The following is a 23,250-nucleotide window of genomic DNA, read 5'->3' as shown; positions in this document are numbered from 1 at the left end:
ATCGAACAAATTATTCATAAAAAATAATAATAATAATTTGATTAAATAATTGAATTAAATTTAGGATGGCGCTAATGCCACGTGAAAAGAATGGAGCCATGCATATTTATTGTGCAGTAATTTGAAATGACATTCTTATCCTTATATGACATTCATTATAATTTGATTATTCATTCTTCACACAATTTTTTTAACAAAAATGTTTTGTAGCTTGAAAGACTTCCCCCCGAATCCCCTGAATTACTGAAATGATGTCGTTTCGATTTTGAATTTTTTTCTTTCTTTCCTCACTCTCTCCTGGAGCCCTTAATCTCTTCCAAATCCTCTCATCAGCTACGGGTGGACTCGCATAACAGATCTAAGTGTGGATTCAGCAATGTTGAATAGCAGAAAAAAAATACCACAAGCAAAAGTAAACCCATAATCGCAAGTGTAAGCTTAATTTAGGGTTTTGGTTTTGGCTTGAATTTGTAGAACATGATTTGTCAATGAATGATTGTTAGGGTTATGACTGTTTGTTAGGGTTTGGGCATTATGGGTTTTGCCTTCATTTTTTGATTGGTATGTTGAATGTGTCATTCAGTTGTGTAAAAACATGGTGGAATGTTAACATGGTAAATGCTACCGAAATGTATGAAAATTTGTTAACATTAATGATTGTTAGGGTTATGTTAATTAATGGTTGTTAGGGTTATGTTGGTTGTTATGTTGAATGTGTAGTCTAATAACATTAATGATTGTTAGGGTTATGTTGATCGTCTAGGTCAGCCATCACAACTGATAACTTTTGAAAATTAGATTAGTCTAATAAATTACCTTAGAATTGATTGTAAACTAAATTAAGCTTACACTTGATTGTAAGGTTGGGAATGATGGGATTTTAGCATGGTTGCCTCTATGGCTGGCAGGTTTGAGGAGCAATCTTTTTACAAAATGTTGGTAAGAATCTGAGAGAGTTGGTTAATTGGAAAGGTGAGGGGAAGAATGGACAGACCCAAGTGATGTTAGTGCCCTAAGGAAACTTAAGAATCAATTTACAGTGGTCAATAATATGTGCAATGAGTCCAAGCCCTTTGCTTACCTACATGCAATTTCAAGGTTAGTAGAAGATCAAAGTTCAAAAGTACATAAATAATGCATTAAAAAAAGAAGTTACACTACATAGATGGACTGAAAGCAACCTAGCACTATGCAGAATTGTGGATGCATCCATTAGGATCTGTCTTTACCTAAAGTGACAATGTGCTTGATATATATATAGACGCCAATGGCTGATTGTAGCTTTCTATTTTATTTGAGTATGTATGTTCAAATGGAAATAACATCAACTAATAAATGTCCCTTTCCAATTTTCAACTGCATTAAATTCAATTAATCTCTAGTGATGGCTAAAATAACAAACTCAAGTAAAATGTGCTTGATATATATATAGACGCCAATGGCTGATTGTAGTTCCACACAAATTTGTCCTTATTTGTTTTAGACTGAAATATTCGCTCTGTAGTTAAGGTTCTGTCATTCTTGACTTACCTGATGCCATATAACATTTATGTTCTGTTTGTGGGTTCGTGCTTATAGTTGCTGCTACCCAACAGATGAACCTATAACATTTATGTTCCATTTTGTATGCATATTACAAAATGGCTTCTTCCTCTAGAAATAATAGCAATATAAGATGGAATCCAAGATTGTGTGATTGTGGGAGAACAGCTGCCATTCACATTGTCTGAACCAATCAGAATGGAAATAAAGGGCGTGTGTACTTTGTATGTCCATCGAGATATGTAAGCAGTATTGAAATTTGTTTGCAAATTTATTCCCTGATTTGATTAACTGATTGTCATGCATTGTAGATTAGTGAGCAACACTGCAATTACTTCAAGTTCACAGATGATGATGATGACGACGACGTGATCTCCAATGCTGCACCTCGTACATCTATTAAAAGCGAAGAATTTAACAATCTAAGCACAAGGGTTTATGAGATGGATAATGAATTTCAAGAGCATGCTAGAAGGCTTCGAAGGATGGAGAAGAAATTGAATGTCGTGCTTTATGTGATTGTATTTTGTATTGTTTTCTATTTTATAATGTAAATTACTGAGTTCATAGCTGTTGGGGAATTTGATGGATGCACTTATGGATGGAATGGATTTTATGGATGTACTTATGGATTGAATGGACTTGAATAGACTTCTATTTTCAATTATTGTTGATAGGTTGAATTTCTTGTTGAAGTTCTTGTTGAATTTCTTGAATGGACTTCTATGGATTGAATGGACTTGTTGATAGTTCAATACCAGACATGTTGAATTTATTGAATTTCTATAATGGACTTGTTGAATTATGATGTCAAGGTGAAGGAGCTAAGTGGAGACCAGACTATAGAATTACATGTTTTCTAAACTAGTCCAGTGTGTGTGTTGCTCATTTTATAGAATTACATGTTTCTATCTCTCCTAACTCCTTGCTGTCATAAAGGTTAGAATGTTGCTCATTCTTGATATTGTTCCATGGAATAACAAAACCATGTTTAAAAATTTCAATTTTTATGTGAGAATCATGGATCGTAGGCCCAGAAAGATATGTGGTGTGTTGTTTTGTTGAAGAGCTAGGCATAAACCAACAAACTAACATTCTACAGGAGTAGCACTGTAGCAGTTATGGAAATTACCATGCCAGTGATATTACTTGCCCAAATCCAGCTGATAATTAACCAGACCAAGCAATGCCAAAACTCAATTCTGCTTCATTTGTAACATTTCAAATAAACAAGAGCTAAATGCTTCTATTGTAATACATAACTGATAATCAGATCCTCTTAAACCACAACAAAACAACAAGACCAAAACCCAAGCCCAGTGCAAAAGAGTATCAAAAAGAACAAACCCAGTTGAAAAACCATGCCTTCAATTCAACCCAAGTTTTCTTTCTAGTCTTTACGCTTTACTAGCCACTGAAAACACAAACATCACAGCAAAACCCAACAAGAGAAACTTTCATTCACAACATTCAACCTGCAATTCTGGCATTACAACACAACAACAAACATAGAGAGAAATGCTGTAGCAAAGCCAGAAATGCATTATATTGAAATGTAGAGTCATTAATTCTATTACATAAGCACAGACCTAAACAAAACCCAAAGACTCATTCTGCATCAACCTACTTCATCTGTTACTTCATCATTCTGCATCAACAGTGCTACATCATCAACAGTGCTACTTCATCATTCTGCTGCATCATTCTGCATCAACCTACTTCATCTATTACATCATTCTGCTGCATCATGCTATATCAACCTGCTTCATTCTGCATCAACCTAATTCATTCTGCTGCTTCATTCTAGACTGCTCAGTTCTGCTTCAGTTCTGCACTTCATTCTAGACTGATCATTTCTACACTCCATTTCTACACTTCATTCTGTTTTATTCTGCTGTGCAGAATCTGTTGAATCAATTATAATTTGAACATAATCTATTCAAAACTGAATCAAATAATCAACCTGTCATTGGAGGGGGGAAACAAAGGGAAAAAACATGAAAAAACACACATAATCTGTATCAAAATAACCTGTTCACAGATTCATCAGTATGAAAACAGCATCATAAAACACAATGGGAATCCAACAACATAGGACCTGTGCAGAGTCTGTTCAAAATAACCTGTTTACAGATTCATCAAAATAACATGTGCAGAATCTATTCAAAATAACCTGTTCAAAATAAATGCACAGATTCATCAAATAACCTGTTAAAAATGTAACCTGTTCACAGATTCATCATAACCTGTTCAAAATATAACCTGTTAACATATTCATCATAACCTGTGCAGAATCTGTGAAGTACATAGGCTTACAAAATCTGTTCAAAAACTTCACAGAATCTATTCAGATCTATTCATGATCCAATAAAACCTGTGCAGAATCTGTGAAGTACAAAAACCTACAAAATCTGTTCAAAAACTTCACAGCATCTGTTCAGATCTGTTCATGATCAAATAAAACCTGTGTACAATCTGTGAAGTACATAAGTTTACAAAATCAGTTAAAAAACTAAAAAAAAAACGGAGCGTTCGGATCCACATTTATATTCAAGTCCACAAAAGTTGAACCATCTATATTCGCCATTCCTGATTCACTGAAAAATGAGCTTCTAATTTTGTCAACCATTTGCAATGCACTCTCTTGTGTCCCATCCATACAAGGAAAATAGTAGGATTGACCTTGCAGCACCTGATGATACATAATAACAAAATATCATTAATAAGTTCAAACATAATGTAATAAATACCATACAAAATATTCAACATGGACCATGAAACACATACCCGATCGTATGTATTGTCTTCCATGGCGTCCGTACAACCGAAATTCAACTTACGAGGTTCACATTGACCCATCTTACGACCCTATAGTAACACACATTGGTGAAAAAGTTTGAAAAAAATAAATTCTGAAATCTACATACAAGAAGAAAATAAAAAATGTACCTGGACTTTTGGTGGCTTTTTATTCTTTCCCTTCAACCAATTCACTATTTCATCCACCATGCTCACCTTCCGTTTCGTACATGGGCGGCCTCTTCGGCGAAAAACCAAAGGACTAAGCACCTTGCGAGTAGTACTAGAAGGTGGCACATTACTACTACAAGGTGGGACAGTACTACTAGAAGGTGGCACATTACTCGCACAACCAGATTCATCTTTTCTTACTCTTTCCTTGATTTCTCTCAACCCAAGTTAAATGGCTTTGTGTTTACCATCATCGTTGGAAGCAATTTCACCCAGTGTCTTGTGGTAGTTATCATGTACCTTTGCATTAAGGGCAGCCCCGGATTTCGTGTATGTCGTTAGAATGCATGCGTACCCTTTTTCCAAATCTTTTCTCCATCTTGGCATAAGGTACTTATCTAGAACCTCATATATGCACCTCTCAATGAGCACACTAAGGGAATGGGCACACATGATCCCCCTAAACTCAAACCACCGACACACACATTGCATTTCAAATTCAGTTGAATTAAAGTATACAACAAATTCGACTTTCTTCATTTTGTCACCCACAAGCACAGCTTCCTTCACATAATATGTACAAATGGATCCCTCCTCCTTCACAAGAGTTGCATGACAATACAGTAGTCGCTTCAATTCTACTTGAACTTCTTTAAATTTCGCATTTGTGTAGGTAGCAAGAAATTGCTTCTCAAACTCATACACCGTTAAGCAATCATACAATTTGTTTCGAGATTTGAAGTCTGCTTTGGTCTCTTTCTCCACCTTACTTCTCAATGTATTGTCATACTGTTCAACAAATTGCTTTAAAGTAGTCTTTAAGTTTACTAGCCATCAAAAAATGCATTCATGCTCTCACTTCGCTGTGTAGTTGACATGCCAACCCAAAATATATCTTTCACATAGGCAGGAATCCACCTATGTCGCTCACCATATAATACCCCCAACCACTCGTTGTCGTGAAGGCTAAACTTTTTAATCATCATTTGCCATTCCTCATCAAATTCATCTTTTCTGAAAGAATCATAGACTGCATTTTGTAAAGTGAATTTGATGGCTTCATATTGGGAATATCCTCTCAATTTCTCAGGTATTTTCTTTATTACATGCCATAAACACCAACGATGTCGAGCCTGTGGGAAGACAATTTGTATGGCATTTTGTATGGCTCTGCACTGGTCAGTTATAATAGCTTTTGGAGGAGTGGCTGACATGCAATTTAACCATTCTTTGAATAGCCAAATAAATGTGTCCGTGTTCTAATTAGATAATAGCCCACAACCAAACAAGATTGACTGTCTATGGTGATTAACTCCTACAAACGGAGCAAACGGCATATCATACTTGTTTGTGAGATAGGTGGTGTCAAATGAGACAACATCTCCAAATGCTTTATAAGCCGCCCTACTCCTTGCGTTCGCCCAAAACAAGTTTCGTATGCGACCATCTACATCAAAGTCAATTGCAGAATAGAAGTTTGAATTTTCTTGTTTCATCCTATGAAAATAGAATGCAACTGATTCGGCGTCTCCTACCTCAAGCCTCAATCTTCTAGCATTTTGAATGTGGTTCCTTGCATCTCGTTCATCAAATGTTAATGCCTCATATCCCTCCGCTTCAACAACTATAGAATGAAAATTTCTAGACACCCCTATTTCGGCTTCATCGTTTATTTCTAATCTTCTCTTCACAGGAGTACGAATCCTCTTATTCATTGGAAAATGGTGTGAGTCGCTAGGAATTAAATCATGCGCATGCTCAAGCACAACTGTAGTTAACTTATATCTTCCATCCGGTTGTAAAGTCGCTCTTACCTTAGCTTTACAATCAATTTTTTATGATAACGATAGTTTCAGGGGGTTTACTTCTGATCTTTTTGTCCTCTTCTGCGCCCGAGTACATTCAATTCCAAAGTATTTCACCTTTCCATTCGCTCCAACATTTTGTGTTCTGTAAGCTATTGCAAATCCAACATTTTTAGCATATTTTGCATAAAACTCGTGCACTTCTTGCTTTGAAGTAAAACACATCCCCTTCGTAGGTTCTTCAATTTCACCACTCTCATTTAATGAAGGATTGTTCTTTGCTTCCTCAACTTCCTCACCCCCACTCAATGTAGGATTGTTTGAATCAATATCCATTGTATGAAACACTCTACTGTAATTTGTATAAAATCAACAGAATGAAATGCACAACAACTCATAAATAAGGTTAGAGACATCACATATTCACATATTCAGATTCAGTGATGTTAAACACCACTTACATTCAGATTCAGACATCACAGATTCAGAGATTCACATATTCACATAAATAAGGTTCAAGTGGATGTTGAACAAGACTCAGAGATTCAGACAGATTCAACAATTAACCAACCAAAACATGATTGTATACACACAGATTAAGAGATTAATCAAAGCACCACAGAACATGATTTATGAAATCCAAACATGATTGTATACACACAGATTAGAGACATCACAGAGATTAACCAACCACAGGTTAGAGACTACAAATTTAAGAGATTAAGAGATAAAGAGATTAAGAGATTAACCAACCACAATATACACACAGATTCAGCAAATTTAGATTTCACTTCAACAAGAGCAAACACAGACCCCCAAACATATTTTTTAATTGAAATCATATACCCACATAGACCCAAACATGGATAACCATTCTTCTAATCCCCCACATTCAGATTCAGGTGAGTAAAAAACAAAAAAAATTTATAACTTGACGGACCAGATTCAGATTCAGGTGAGTGAAATATTGACGAAGTGGTATTTCGCACCAGATTGACGGACCAGATTCAAATTCAAATTCAGGTGAGTAACCATTCTTCCAACAAAAAAAATAAATTTATCAAAAGAAAAAAAACACAGAAAATGCACCAGGTGGGCAGAGTTTTTTGCTAGTCGACGAACAGCACTGACGGTGGGCAGAGTTTTTCGCTGGTCGTCGATGGTCACCCAGGTTGGTAGTGTCAGCACCGGTCAACCTCGGCGGTGGTCGCTCTCTCCTATTCTTCTTCAACTGGTTCCTCTCCTCTCCTCTCTTTTCTTCTTCCATTTCTCGCGCGTGGTTCCTCTCCTCTCCAATGTTGTTGCAACTGAGCCAAATATTCAAAATTCACCTTTTCCAAATTCGGGGGATTTGGGGGGGGCTCTATTCGAGCTACAAATCGGAGCTGTTTTTTTAAACTACCCCTTGGTGTGACTTTTTGTTTGCCCAATTATTCAGAATTTCTATCAGTCATTCACCTTTCGTTTCATCTCAATTTGACGTGACAATACTCAAGAAAATTGGTCTCTCTCTCACCTCTCAAGTATATATACTCTACTATATATTTATAATTAAATATTTAGAATTGATTTAGTTTTTTATTATTATTTTTTTTATGTGAGTTTTAGAATTTTCTATGAAGATATACGAATGAACTATATAATTTTTAGGCTTACATGATTTATAAATTTTTTTTGGGTTCATGAGATGATTAACAGTAAAATGAAATTTAAAATAAAAATAAAAAAAACATTAATTTGATCTTACATTTTTACTCTAAGGTAGTGTTTGGTTCAATGAAAGGAAGGTGGATTGAAATAGAATTATCATTCTTTAGCATCCTTATAAAGTGACTATTCCCTTTCAATAGTGAATGATGATTCCAATTGTATAATGTATTTTCTATTTTTTTTTTAGTTAACCGAATGTAGGAATGAATATTGATGATCATTATCTTTTTCATTTCATTATAATAAACCAAACATATCGTAAATAGTTGATTTTTAATTATTTATTTATAGAATTATTTTTAATCAATTTTATAACATGAATATGTGACAATTGGTTATGTATTTCTTTATAATTTAGATATTGTAAAGAAGAATCATGAATATTGAACAATCCATTGAATGTGTCAATGTAAGGTTAAGTGATCAAATTGAACAAGATGGAATAAACATACGAAGTCAAGGGAAGAAAATGGGCAAAATGAGATACTTGGAAATATTGGTTGGAAATTTCAATTTCATGAAGAGCTCCTTGATACCGCCCTAGAACTTTTCTCAATGCAAGGGTATGCAATATCTATAAAAAAACTCCAAAAAAGATAGATATGTCGCCTTTGGTTGTGATAGAGGTGGTTGTTACCAAAATAAGTGGCATGTTCCTATGGAGCATAGACAAAGGCAAACAGCTACTCACCTTATTAATTGTCCCTTTGAAATTCAAAGTAAGAGACAAAGTGATGTGTTTTGGGTGCTTAAAGTAAAAAAATAGCTCACATAATCATGAGCCTTCTATTGACATGTCCGGACATCCTTTTTGTCATCGTTTATCGAAAGAAGTCGTCTTGAGTATTGAAGAAATGACTAGATCGAGGATACTACCGCGCCAAATTCTTTCTTCACTTAGACAAAGGAATCCGAAGCTTCAAGCGGTATCAAGGACTATATACAATATGAAGGCTAAACTTCACGAGGATAACTTGGCAGGGCAAACTATGATACAAGCATTGTTTGAAGAATTTCGTCAATGTGATTTTACTTTTAATGTTGCACATAATTAAGATGGTGATTTGACACGTCTATTTTTTGCACACCCTTCTTCAATCATGTTAACGAGGAGTTACTTGAATGTTTTTGTGATGAATTATTTATAAGACTAACAAATACAAGATGCTACTTCTTGACATAATTGGTGTTTCAAGTTTTAACACTTCATTTTACTCTTGTTTTGCTTTTTTGGATAAAGAGGGAGAAGAAGATCATGTTTGGGTTTTACAAAAGTTTAGTAAGATATTGGGTCTCATTGGTCATCGTTCTCTCATTGTAGCTGATAGGGAATTAGCATTAATGAATGCTATACAAGTTGTCTTTCCAACAACTAAGAATCTTTTATGTGTGTAGCACATTGAGAAAAATATTTTGGCGAATTGCAAGTCTTAGTTTCAAGCTCAAGAAGATTGGAGCACATTTTTGTGTACTTGGAGACAAGTAATAAACTTTCAAGATGAAGCAACATACGAGGAAGCTTGGAAGTTTTTTGAGCTATTGTACAAAGAGAATAAAGAATTTTTATATTATATTCAAAAGACGTGGCTTCCATTTAAAGAACGGTTTGTGAATGCATGGACTGAAAAGTTTGCTCATTTTGGAAATCGGGTTTCTTCAAGGGCTGAAGGTGTGCATGGAAAACTTAAGAAATATTTACAAGTTTCAACTAGTGATCTTCATCAAGTGAAAAACAAGATATGCCTTGCAATTGAAAATGAATATAAAGAGATAAAGGCACAACTCTCAAGTGAAAAGATTCGGATACCTCAGAAATGCAATACTCATTTCTTTAAGGACCTTATCACTAATGTGTCAGCATTTGCCATGGGAGAGCTACTTAAATACAGATGGTAACAAACGGTACAATGCAACCAACATGCACAGGACATTTATGGCAAGTATAGGTCTTCCTTGTGCACGTAAGATGATGAATTGGAAAGGTAAGGCATTATCTCTTGATGTAGTACATTCACAACAGAGGATTGATATAAGATCCTTGACTTTGCCATGAAAAAAATGATAGGGGTGAATTCCAAAGGCCAATTCATGAGTTAGAAGATAAACATCAAGAGTGGCCTATAATTCAGAAGGAAGATGCTCAGGAGAGAATTTCTCAACTTGTAAATCCATCACTTCCATTGCTTCTTGAGCCAAATGTTCAACCTCATAGAGGACGTCCATCGGGGACCAAAAAAGGGAAAGAATCTAGTTTCACAAGATGGAATGCTTCAAAATTTGAGTTTGATGAAGCAACAAGGAAGTGTAGCACTTGTAAAGGTGTAGGTCATAATAGTCAAACATGCCAAGCCAAAACAGAGGGAAGAGAGGTTAATCCAAATCATGTGGCTAACCTAAATGATGATCAAAGCAACATGGATGTGGTCAACCTAAACACAATGTCTACTACAATCGATTGCTTTTGGTTGGATTGATGACTTAATGGCAAGTTTATTTCTTATTCTTAATTGACACAATTTAAAAATTATTATCTAAATTCATTGTCAATATTACATTTTCATGAGAAATTATTTAATTGTTTTGAGTACTTCACTAATATCTTTTCTATATACATATAATTCTTGTTTGTGTAGATGATGATGGTAGGTATCTTATTATGCAACTAGGACAACTAGACAAGCATATGTTTTATAAAAATGAATGTTGGACATCTTTTGAAGACATTATTAAGGTTTTTTGTCCTTTTTTTTTAATATTTTTTTGTTTGTTTGTTTTTTTTGTTTTTTTTCCTGGGGCTAGAAATTATCAACATTTGCGGACCATTTGAGAACTACATCTTTTAGCTTTGCAATTTCTTTTTTAAGATGTGCTTTTGATTGTTTATAAGGATGTCAATCTAGTTTGGATGGAAGTGAATTAAACAAGTTATAAAAGTTAGTCTTTCTTTTTGGTATGATTCCTTGAGAATGAGTGTTGAGGTATTGTTTTTTGTTTATTGGTGATTTTCCAATAAGGGTTTTTCAGGTGCCATGTTAAAAGAGAATTAATTTACTAAGTGATATGATGTGTGACTAAAATGCACCATTTTATAATTCTCATCATTATCTTCTACTAGTATAATAATACTATTTACTTAAAAAAAATATTCTAAAAATAAAATATGTGAACCAAATTTATTTTGAGTGTGACCCACATCACATTTAAGTTTGAATATACATATTATACAATTAATGTTCAAAACACTTGTTAAAATACTTTTTTGGTGTACAAATTTCCTTGCTAGTATTGTTAATCTCCTAACATTGAATTTTTATTTTTTTTTTAATTTAAAAATTTTCTTTGTTAATGTATATTTAGAAAGTAATTTACAAATAAAAAGTTCATACATATGAGAACAATGGTGAGTGTTTTAATTAAAAAGAAAACAACAACAACAACAAAACAACGTCGTTTTACCTATCCTCTCGGGTCACAAGAGGATAATTATTTTATATGACTTAGGTTGTGAGAGTTTTACTTTAAAGGTTTTTGTTTTTGTTTTCCTTTTATTTTCTTTGGCCTGGTTTAGGCCATGTTGTCCATAAAGACTTTGTATTGAACTTTATTGTATATTTCTTTTTCGGAAATGTAATGCTTTTAAAAAAAAAATCATTTTTTCATTGTATTGAAATCATCCGGTGTAAGTAATTGAAAACTGTAGCTTTATGTATTTAGTGAATTTTATGAAGATAAGCTTCTGTGCACAATGTCGATAAAGCTTAGCTCAAGTACAAGAATAGGTGACAATCCATATTTGAATTTTCTCTCACTTGCAGCGAAGAAAACAATGCAAAAAGCTAGTGCAAGGATGAGTTTTGTGTTGAATATATTTGTGAGGAGGCTAAAACAACATTATTTATGTATGCATCCTAACAATACAATGAATGTGAATGAGATTCAACATTAATAACATACATTCTTGTGAATTTTGAAAGATTATTATAGCTAATTTATGGTCTTAAAGGTCTCAAAAAGTTGTTTAATTGATTCTTTAACAATTGATCAGCTTCTTATCAATGTATGTATTGATGATGAACCTGTTCAGTCCTCTGATAAAATGGTTTAGTTTGAAATGGTTTTATTATCATAACTTTTGAAATCATATACAGAAACTGACATTAATATTGAAATGGTGCCAATCGAGTACTGGAATCATATTCACAATGTCATCCTCAAATGTAATAAAGGTAAAGGAACCATATTGCATCCTATTTTAAGAAACGAAAACATTTTCTGGGGAGAAAAACGTTTTCCATGTTTTCTGCTGAAGTAAATGGAGCGTAAATATGAATTATTGTAGTTAAATTGTACTGCTGAAGCTACTTGTACAGAATCGGAATTTTAATTTTAGAAGACTAATTAGAATTAAATTTGCTATTAATGATCTTATATCTCAACATTGACAATTGAACAATATTGATTCATTGTCGATGCATCATTATAAGAACTTCAAGTGAAAAGAAAAATGAAGCACACAAAAATTCTCAAAACAGCAAACATTGACTTCTTAAGAAATTAATTTATGAAGGAAGAACTCAAAGAGAGAGCTCTGGTGTTGGTTCATAAGACAAACCAAACAACCCGCAGCTCCACAAGAGGAGCATATGCATAAACTGCAAATGAAAACAAAAAACAAAAATAAAAACATCTAAGAGATGAATCTATCATCCCTGAAGCATTCATTTGTTCGTGCCAGTTGCATTCTTAACTGCATCAGCTGCATCCTGTGCTTTAGCCTTCATTTGCTGACCAGCCTAATCAAGAACATCATAACCAAGCATTACTTGCATTCTTACATCAAAACATAATTTATTTTATTTTCAAAAAATTACACAGAATGCAATGGCAACTGCATTCATCCTAGTGAAATGTGAGATCCATCCAGAATGAATGTAGTGCACTTTTCTGTGGAATTATTTATTTATTTGTGTCTTTTTTGAAACATAAAATATCACTTTGTGTCATATATGATGCAAAAATATCAGAGTTTTTGTTAGGAAAAAGGTTTAGAAACTGAGAATAATTATAAACAAACAGATCAACATGAAAATCCATTTAAAAGAATAAAATAAAAGATCATGAACCTCTTGCATGCTTTCCTTGGCAGATTGGGCAGCATTGCTGGCCTTGTCCATCATCTGGTTGCCCTTTTGCTGAAACAAATATAACAAACATCTGCACATCAGTCTTCTTTTTTTCTTTTTCTTCTTTTTTTGTGCTCTTAATCTCCTAACGAGGTGAAAGAGTTCTGACTAACTGAACTAACTAGTTAATTATGTGCATCAATTAATATGTGCCATGGATGTTGAGAAGTACATAATTGGAAAATAAAGAAGATAGGGAAAGCCAATTAAGCTCACCTGGGCTTGGCCCTTGGTCTGGCCAGCTTGATAACTCATGTTCTGTGAACTGTCCATTTTTTTCAAACTTCTTGGTTCTTGGTGTAACAGATAATATATGCAACTATTGCTCAAAACTCTGAGTTGTGGAGATCTCAGAGTTGCTCAAATTTATAGTTTTTTAAAGCAATCCATTGCTTGACATGTGTACTAACCATGTGGAAGGCAATTGGACAGGTGTTACCTTCTGCTGAAATTTGGGTTTTTGTCATTGGACAAGGGAGGGAGATGTTGTGGAGATCCATTATTCACTATCATCAGTTATTCTATTCAAAGGTGGTTGAGATTTTAGAGGAGATTTGAAGAGTTCTGTTTAAAGAAGAGGTTCTTGTTTATGGCTTATGATATATAACAAGAAAAGGTTCTTGTTTATGGCTTATGATATATAACGACATTGGAAGTTGTAGCCATGGGAAGGGAGAGTTTTGCCTAGATTGAACCACTGATATATTTAATTAAACACGAATGGTTGGAAGATTCTACTTAAGCTGATTTTTGTTGAAATACATAGGAAAGATTTATAGGTATTCAGAGCATATTTGGTTCATTATATGGCATAACAAATAAAGCATATTAAAAAAAACAAGTTGTGCTTGTCTATTGGCACACTTGTATATACACATACAAGCATATAATATATATAGAGAGATTATTTTGACATTAGACGGTGTTTAAATCATGGATTTGAATAGGGATTTGTAGAAAAAAATGAAATCGAAAGAAAAAAGTAACAAAAATATAAGTTAAATCAGCGATTTTTCCTTTCTCTTGACAAATTCTTACTCAAATATAAAATTCAAACACAACGTTGAGAGATTAAAATAATTAGTTTATTTTGAAAAGCATTATATATTCCTCTTTTGAATAGATAGAATAATTTGTTCATTACAACTGCATTTTGTTATAATTAGGGCTCATATTAAAGCTCAAATTTGAAATGATGATTAGACTTGCCATTAGCGTTTTTGGTGATATGAGTTCAATTTACAAAAACAATCTCTCAAAAATGAGGATAAGAAAGTGTACATTTTAGCATAGGAGGGCCAATGTGCCCCTCCTCACTTTCTAAGGCTGTTAGCAAATCTTTCTTATTTCCCAACACCTATTTCTCTGATAACATGCTACAGTGAAATTTGTGAAACTCCTGAAATATCATGCATGAATAAGCAATTGAATAAAGGAAACAGACACTTGTTAAATTGCATTGAAAGAAAATCCAACAGCCAGCAGCTACTTTTATTGTACAATTTTCCATCATATGTATTAAATTCCTGCATCAAAAACCTAAGTTTTGCAATGAACATATGTAACTAAAATGCTTCCGCTTTTGCTTTTCATAGTCTTTGCCATTACTTTTTTTCCTCTGTGGCAGCTCAGCTCAAAGCTTCTATTCCCTACACCGATAGAAACACATCATAAAAGCCAGAATGCCCTGTAAACAAATCACATAATGAAATTAAAAGCAGCATCTAAGAGACAAGAACTTGCTCAGTAGATGAAGTTATTATCCCCAGATACAATAATTGATTATAAGGATGGACTGGTAAATATATACCTTCTTTGCAAATTACAGATCACAGGCCCAAGCATATCGAGAGGAAAAAAAACTATCACCATTAAAATGCAATGCAATGAATAATTTAAGAACTCAATTGCCCTTTTCTTCATCAAATCTTTGAGAGAAAATTTTATATCCAGAGCAATTTTGGGCACCAACTGCCACAATTCAACTCCAAAACATTGAATACAGAGGAGAAAGAGATCAATCAAGGTGTTACACTGGGAGCAAATTCTTCATTATCACCCACACTAGCCTAAAATATTATACAGTCAGAGTGTTTTGATTGAACGCCTCACCCCCTTTCAAAAGAAAAAAAAAAATCATGCTCTCGTGACAAGTGTTTCATCATCGCATGGCTGGAAATATTCATGCATTCAATAGAACAACCTGAATAAAAGGCTGAAGGGCAACCCCCCATCAAGTGTGATTAACTTTATCCCATTGCTTTGGTGATTTCACCGAATTTCCTCTAAGAGTGTAATTTCAACTGCTGGATATATATTAAAATACTTTTCGAAATAAGGCCTCTTTCAACCACATGATCCCAAAAGACATCTAAGATGCTCTTGTCATCAGCATAAGAAGCACTGAAACTTCGGTAGAGCTTGAGAGTTATCATCAACCTCCTCCTATACATTTCATCTAACAGATCCGAAGCAACAGTTGGCTTCCCCAATTTCAAGTAAGCATATGCCAGACTAGTGAATACAACACTATCTCCTAATATTCCATTTCCTTGCATAAGAGTGAATATTCGTTGAGCACAATCAACCTTCTCTCTCTTGCATAGCCTTCGTATTAGTGCCCTATACAGTGAGATGTCGATGCAAACACCTTTTCTCACAAACTCATCCAGCAGTCTTATGATTGCCTCTTCGTTGTCTTGGTCACAATATCCATCCACAAGCCACGAATATGTGCAATAACTCGGAGAAAATCCAGCATCAAGCATGTCAAATAACAACTCTTTAGCACTGTCCATTTCCCGTGCTTTGCAGAACCCATGAATCAATGCCTTGTAAGTAAACGGATCAGGTTTCAATCCTGCCTCCAACATCTTATTTCTTACTCTCAAGGCAGACTTCAAATCTCCTATCTTGCAGTAAGCATTAATTAATGTGTTGCACGTTATATTGTCGGGTTCAATCTTCTTCTCATTCATCTCATTCAAGAGTTTATTTGCATCCTTTATCCTTCCTTCTTCACACAATTTGCGTAGAATTGAATTATAGGTGACAACACTAGGATATAACCCTTTAGCCTCCATTTCCTTACGCAATTGTAAAGCTTCATCAAGATCATTCACTCTGCAATACCCATCAATCAGAGTAGTGTATGTCACATGATTAGGAACAGCACCTTTAACTTCCTTAAAAAGCCTTAAAGCCTCTCTCATTCGACCTTCTCGACAATGCCCATAAATAAGTGAATTATATGTTACAATATCAGGACACACTCCCCCTTGTTCCATTCTATCTTGAATAGACAAAGCTTGATAGTGCATACCCTTCTTGCAATACAAAGACATCAATGTATTATAAGTGAAAAGATCCGGATAAATACACTTAAGCTCCATCTCACTCAACAACTGTTCAGCCTTTTCAGCATCTCCAGACTTGCAACAAGCATGCATCAACACATTGAATATGTGTACATTTGGAACAACCCCAACTTTTATCATTTTCTTATAAATTTTCCACACCATATCGGTCAACCTATCCTTCACCAACGAATTCAAAAGCACAGTACAAGCGTGCAAATGAGGTTTGAACCCATTAACTCTCATGTGCTCAAATACTTGAATCGCATCTTGGGTCATCTTCGAATTAGCATAAAATATCACCAACCAGCTCAAAACCTGCGAATTTGAATCCGGATCATCGTGGTTTCTCATGACGGCATTCAAAACCGTGGGAGACGACAGAAAATCCTTTAAAGCAATTTTTTCAAGCATGTTCTGTGCAGTTTTGTACTGTTTTTGCTTAGTGAGGATGTGAATCATAGTCCAAGAAGACTGTAAAGAATGCTTGTAATTGGGGATTGATTCAACCCATTTGAAAAAATACCAAGAAAGACAAGACCCATGTACTGAGAGGTATGGAAGTACCTGGTTGATGGTTGTTGAGGTGAGACAAGAATCAATCTTGGGCTTCAAAAGATTGTCCCAATGTCCCTTCACTACAATTGCACATACAGTTTTGACAAATTGGATTTCATTGCTTGAAGAAACTAAGCTAGCCATCAAGAATTAACAGTTCTAACACTAGTCAAAATGACTCAAATTTATATGTGGTTTGAAGGGTTTCTCACATGTGCTGTGTTGTATCATCTTTACCCGGTTTTAGAGTACTCTTTGTCTCTGGAAATCTCGAGTAATTCAATGGTGTACAGGGACGTAGATTCGTCAAATTCGAGCCAGAATCACCGATGCTAAAACCCTAATTCCTAAAATCAACCACTGAAAAATCTGGGTGGTTTTTGCTGGTATAGACATAATTACAAGTCGGGTCCATGGGCTGTGGCATGTTGGCCCGGTTCAAATTGATACTTGGTAGTACCCCAACCCGACCCTTACTACAATATTTATAAGAAAATGTTAAAAACAGCATTTAACGCTGTTATTAGTATTGAAAAAAAATATTCAAATGTGTTTTAAAATGCATTAAAATTATAAATATTTTAACATTTTATGATGTTTATTGACAATCCTAAAGACTGTCATTAGTAAGACTCATATTTATATACATTATAATAACAATACTTGGTGCATTATACATGTAGAAAAATGATGCAGACCACTAATTAGTGGTTGCACTAGGGATCCACTCCCACATGTGTTTTGTGTCTTAATTTTTTGTTTTTTTTTTTTTGGCTTGCCACATCATTAGTGGTGATGTTAATGGTGATGTTTTAGTGGTCTGTATCATTATTGTATACATGTATTAGAAATTCATAATAAATCAAAGATAAAACAAAATCTAATACAACTTAAAATGAGTTTGAAGCAACTCATAATATGGCTTAATTCACTTGCCTTGAGTTATTACTATTCTAAGCAACTCTTACAATTATTTTCTAATATATTAGTTAGAGGATATTAATAAGTATCTTGAAAATGTTAGAAGAAAATAAAAATAAAATACAAGACAGTCTTGCTAAATTTAGGCCAAGTTTGGCATATTACAAAAAAGTCAAAAAGTCAAAAAATTACTCAAAAAGTTAAAAAGTTAACACTATTCACCAAAAGTCAACAATTACGGCTGCACAATTCTCAATCCTAATTTTTCCCTACAAATCAATTTTTATAATTTTTTATTACACATTTTTTCATAAAAAGTCAAAAAGTTAACCCAAACATCCATATTTTCTTCCTCAAATTTTTAGTCTAAAAAGATAAAAAGTGCACTTATTTAGAACACCCCAAACAACCCCTTAATGTATTTTTTTTTTATAAAAATGAATATATTTTTTTATTTCAATTCTAATATTGACCAATGTTCTAGTTAAATATTGGGAACTTCACTAAACCAAATTAAATTTTATTTTAAAAAATAATTTTGAAGTTCTTTCCTATATCTAAGCCCTATCGGGCCAAAAATAAAACCAGAATCACCCATATATTAATACGGGTTGGAGTGGACTCATCAATCAGTTGTTTGACAATGAATCCAACCAATCTGATTAAAATGGCGTCCTAGGCTTAAACCTCTCTATTTCATCTACTCGCTCTCTTTCTCTTTAGGCATTCTTGATCGTATCACTCAATCATAAGAGAGAGAGAGAGAGAGAGAGAGAGAGAGAGAGAGAGAGAGAGAGAGAGAAACAGAGAAAGAGAGATGGGAACAGAGGACTCGCAGAAAAGCTTGAAGATAACAACTAGTGATGGATTAGCAAATGCACCACTCTTAAAGAAAAAAAACAAGAACAAGACCAAAAAATCCAAGATTGTCGAAACAGGTAGATGGATTTTATTCATGTTTTCCTGTTTAATTTTTTCTAATAAATACCCTATTGGCGGCTACTGGGTTTGTCTCAAATTTGTAAATTTTTACACCTTTTATTCAGAATTTGATTCTCTTTATCTTTATATGGAGGAACAGTTAATATGTATTGCAATTAATTTGCGTTTACATTTGGTATGCTATATGATAGAATGGGTTGGAGTGGAATGCTCATTATAGCTTTACATTCCCTTTTTCTTGTTTGATTCAAATCATGTATGATGGAATGGGTTGGAGTGGAATACCCATTATAGTTTTACATTCATTTTTCTTGTTTGATTCAACTCATGTATATATAAATCACCATTCAACAAAAAATGGGATTACTTTTTCTATCATACAAGCTAAGAAAATTAGAAATAAACAATTTCATTCTGATACTAATGGGCACCCGTGAGGGCCCAACCCACAGATCAGGGCCCAGTTCATTGCCCAGAGATTAAAGCCTAATAACTCTAAGAAATCAATGCTAGGCCAGGACCAATAATATTCAAACACTTGTCAAGCAGAGGCCTAGCCACGTAAGCAAATAAAGATCCTGCAAAGTTATTGCACCCACATATCAGCCATTAATGAGGCTCTCGTAGCATTAAATGCGACAACCCCTTCACGTCGGCGGACACAGACACACCATGAACGATGCGAGCTAGAATATAGACTTTCGGCCAACACGACAGTCTGGAATGGACAAAGAAATGATAAGCAAAGGATATAAGGAAGCTTCCAAGATACGTTAAAGGTTAAGTTCTTCGTCCCTCGCTTTTCTCTCTACACAATCAATCTACTCTATCCTAACTCGATCGTCGGGGATTACCTCATCCTTTGGACTTTTTTGCAAGCACACTCCGTAGACTTGAAGGCCAACAAACCCGTTAGAAGTGTGGATTAGCCCGACCCATCCTCCATTGGAACTGTTGTATTATCAGTTGGCGCCGTCTATGAGAATTCCATTTCTGAAAGACAATTGTGTTCATTGTCGCCGGAAGGAACCCCGTTATCACCCACCTCCTACGTCAGGGTAGATGGTCACGACTAGATCCATGTCTTTCCAACACAATGCTGGTAACCCTGAAGCTGAGCCCTCCAACCCAAATAATCCACTTCTGTATTTCGCAGAACTTACTAACAGTATCAACCCTTGGCCGAGCAAAACCAAACCTTGATCAATGCCTTGCTCTAACGAGATCTCCTTGTTACTCCTCCTCCACCACTTGACATCCCTCCAAACTGGGAACAAACCCCAAGCCACCCACTCCAACCACATGCTCCTCGGGGGCCTATTCTCCCGCCTCAGGACCTGCACCCCCCACCGCAAGGTTCGCATCCATCACGTCACATTCTCATCCCCGAAAGTGAGGCCAGCAGCGTTAAACCTCGTTTCCCTCCGATGGTGACAATGTTCCTATTTGGGACGCGGAACTGTGAGCTATGAAGCTCTAACTTCAGGGGGTCATGCAGAACATGAAGAACGAACCTTTCACAACAACCAACTCCTCAGGGGCCTCTTCCTCCGCCTCAGGACCTGTACCTCCCACCTCAGGGTTCGTATCCATCACGTCACACTCTCATTCCCGAAAGTGAGGCTAGCAGCGTTAAACCTCGTTTCCCTCCGATGGTGACAATGTTCCTATGTGGGACGCGGAACTGTGAGCTATGAGCTCCAACTTCAGGGGGTCATGCAAAACATGAAGAACGAACCTTTCACAACAACCAACTCCCCATTTGCCGTATCCATCAGGGACAAACCCTTACCCTCCAAGTTCAAGATGCCTTCAATTGACACCTTCGACGGCACAACCGATCCGGTCGACCATTTGAAAGCTTACAGGACCCTCATGATCCTACATGCTTTCCTTGACGAAATCATGTGTCGTGCTTTCCCCGTAACCCTCAAGGGGTTGGCGCGGCTATGGTTCGATCACTTACTGTCGGACTCTGTCACCACTTTCTAGTAGTTAAATGACTCCTTCCTGAGCCATTTCATTGGTGTTTAGCGTCAGCGACAACCGGCGAGCCAGTTGTTGAATATTCAGCAGACTGAAGAGGAATCGTTGAGCAGTTTTGTCACTCGCTTCAATGCAGAAGCTCTCCAGGTTGAGGAGAATGATGACAAGGTCATCTTAACAGTATTCATGACCAGTCTACGCCCGTCGGACTTCTTCTTTTCCCTCTCCAAAAATCCTCTGACGACCATGGCCACCCTCCTTACTAAAGCCCAGAAATACATGAATGTCAAAGACTCCTTGGCAGCTCGCCAAGACTCTACACCTAAACTCTCACAACCCAAAGACAAGAGAAAAGAGTCGGAGCCAAGACATCCCCAATATACTCATCCTGACCGACCTCTCCGCTCCGACCAAGCGGCACCTCCCCGACCGCCCGGCCGTTTCGAGCGGTATACCCCTCTCAACACGTCCATAGAGCACGTCCTAAACCAAATCCAGCAAGATTATAACTTGAAATGGCCCCAACCTTCTAAGTTTTCTTCCAACCGACGGGATCAGTCTAAATACTGTTACTTCTACTGCGACCATGGCCATAACACAGACGAATGTGTCAATCTTAAGGATCAGGTCGAGGACCTGGTCCGTCAGGACGCTTAACTCGGTTCATCGCGCCCCAACCTCACCAGAGGGCCAGGACCGATCCTCCGAAGGGGAACAATAGACGTACCTCCAGGCGTCTCTGACCATATTTCCAGGCATATTCAATTGTGGTCCTCACTAATCTTCCATTTAAGGAGAATTATACAACAACCAGAGTCATCAGGCAGACTCATGCAATGGTCTGTCGAATTGAGTCAATACGAGATCTCTTACCGACCTTGGACAACTATCAAAGGACAAGCCGTCACCGACTTCATCCTGGAATTCACCAACCTTACCCCGCACATACCCCCACTACAGCCACAAGCCATTCATGCGACAGTCGACCTCATTCTTGAAACCTTAACGTTGACGGTTCCTTATGCAAAGATGGTAGCGGAGCCGGTTTAATACTCACCATCCCAGAAAACGAATCCTTCAAGTATGCCCTCCGTTTTCTATTTCACGCAAGCAATAACGAGGCTGAACATAAAGCCCTCATAGCAAGTCTTCGACTAGACAAGGACATTGGGGTAGACCACATCTAAGTATTCAACGATTCTTAATTGGTTGTCAGATAGATAACTAGGGAGTTTAATGCAAAGGACGAAACAATACGTACATACAGGGACATCACTCTTCCCCTCACTAGCCTTTTTAGCAGTTTCCAGATCCAATACATCCCCAAGGAAGACAATTCTCAGGCCAATGAAATGGCTCAATTAGCTTCGGCCAACAGTCGAATCTCAGTCGCGACGTTCGAGTCAAATACTTAATCACTCTAGCCATTTCGCCAGATCCGCAAGAAGTCCACTTCCTCCAGAACAAGCCTATCCCTTAGGCCCAAGACATCATCCCATTCTTAGAACACGGGGTGTTACCAAATACTAAACAGGAGGTCAATAAAGTTAGGGCTCGGTCGTCTAATTATGTCATCATCAGCGATCTACTGTACAAACGTGGATTCTCACGTCTATACCTCTGGTGTCTCAGTCTTACTCAAGCGAACTATGTGATGAGAGAAATACATGAGGGCATTTGTGGCAACCATTCAGGCGGACAGTCTCTGGCCCATAAAGTTCTCCACACAGGCTACTTCTAGCCCACGATCAATCAAGACGCTAGTGACTTTGTGCTTAAGTGTGATAAATGTCAACACTTCGCTAACATCCCTCATGCACCGCCAACGGAACTAATCACACTCAGCAGCCCCTACTCTTATGCCAAGTGGGGCATTGACTTAATCAGTCCCTTACCCACTAGCAGGGGCCAAGTCAAGTTTGTTGTGGTCGCTATTGATTACTTCACCAAATGGGTGGAAGCAGAACCTCTTGCTATAATCACTGAACGAAACACCACCAAGTTCATCTGGCAATCAATCGTATGCCGATTTGGAATTCCCCATGCCATCGTTTCAGATAATGGCAAGCAATTCGACAATGCCAAATTCAGGAAATTCTACGAAGAGCTCTGCATCAGACTATGTTTTTCCTCTCCAGGCCATCCCCAAGCTAACGGGCAAGTCGAAGTCACTAATCGCTCCCTTTTGTAGATCATCAAGACTAAATTGAAAGCCACAAAAAGACTCTGGGCTGAGGAATTACCGAACATACTCTGGGCTTATTGAACAACAGCTCG

At 36.3% G+C, this 23,250-nt stretch overlaps 1 protein-coding gene across 6 annotated transcripts; it reads right to left on the bottom strand.

The window, feature by feature from the left end:
- Positions 1 to 14,640: 14,640 nt before the first annotated feature.
- Positions 14,641 to 17,526, bottom strand: LOC114307837 (Tetratricopeptide repeat (TPR)-like superfamily protein). Of its 6 annotated transcripts, XM_028253268.2 has the most exons (4): positions 17,337 to 17,524; positions 17,134 to 17,204; positions 15,021 to 16,884; positions 14,641 to 14,897 (listed from the first exon to the last, which is right to left on the bottom strand). In XM_028253268.2, the coding sequence occupies exons 1-3, from the start codon at positions 17,353 to 17,355 to the stop codon at positions 15,496 to 15,498; spliced, it is 1,479 nt and encodes a 492-aa protein (XP_028109069.1). In that variant the 5' UTR covers positions 17,356 to 17,524; the 3' UTR covers positions 14,641 to 14,897; positions 15,021 to 15,495. The 6 variants fall into 6 exon arrangements, with proteins under 6 accessions (XP_028109069.1, XP_028109066.1, XP_028109068.1 ...); XM_028253265.2 differs by having other exon boundaries at positions 15,021 to 17,204; positions 17,337 to 17,526; XM_028253267.2 differs by having other exon boundaries at positions 17,134 to 17,523.
- Positions 17,527 to 23,250: the final 5,724 nt, after the last annotated feature.

Source organism: Camellia sinensis, chromosome 1 (assembly GCF_055761805.1).
Source record: "Camellia sinensis isolate YWXY chromosome 1, ASM5576180v1, whole genome shotgun sequence".
NCBI classification, from domain to species: domain Eukaryota; kingdom Viridiplantae; phylum Streptophyta; class Magnoliopsida; order Ericales; family Theaceae; genus Camellia; species Camellia sinensis.
Note: the sequence above shows the minus strand (reverse complement) of the source record. Positions and strands in the feature narration are given on the sequence as shown.

What these genes read in the sequence shown, in the direction of transcription:
- LOC114307837 (XM_082897645.1), bottom strand. Translation starts at nt 17,268, where the DNA reads ATGGCTAGCTTAGTTTCTTCAAGCAATGAAATCCAATTTGTCAAAACT.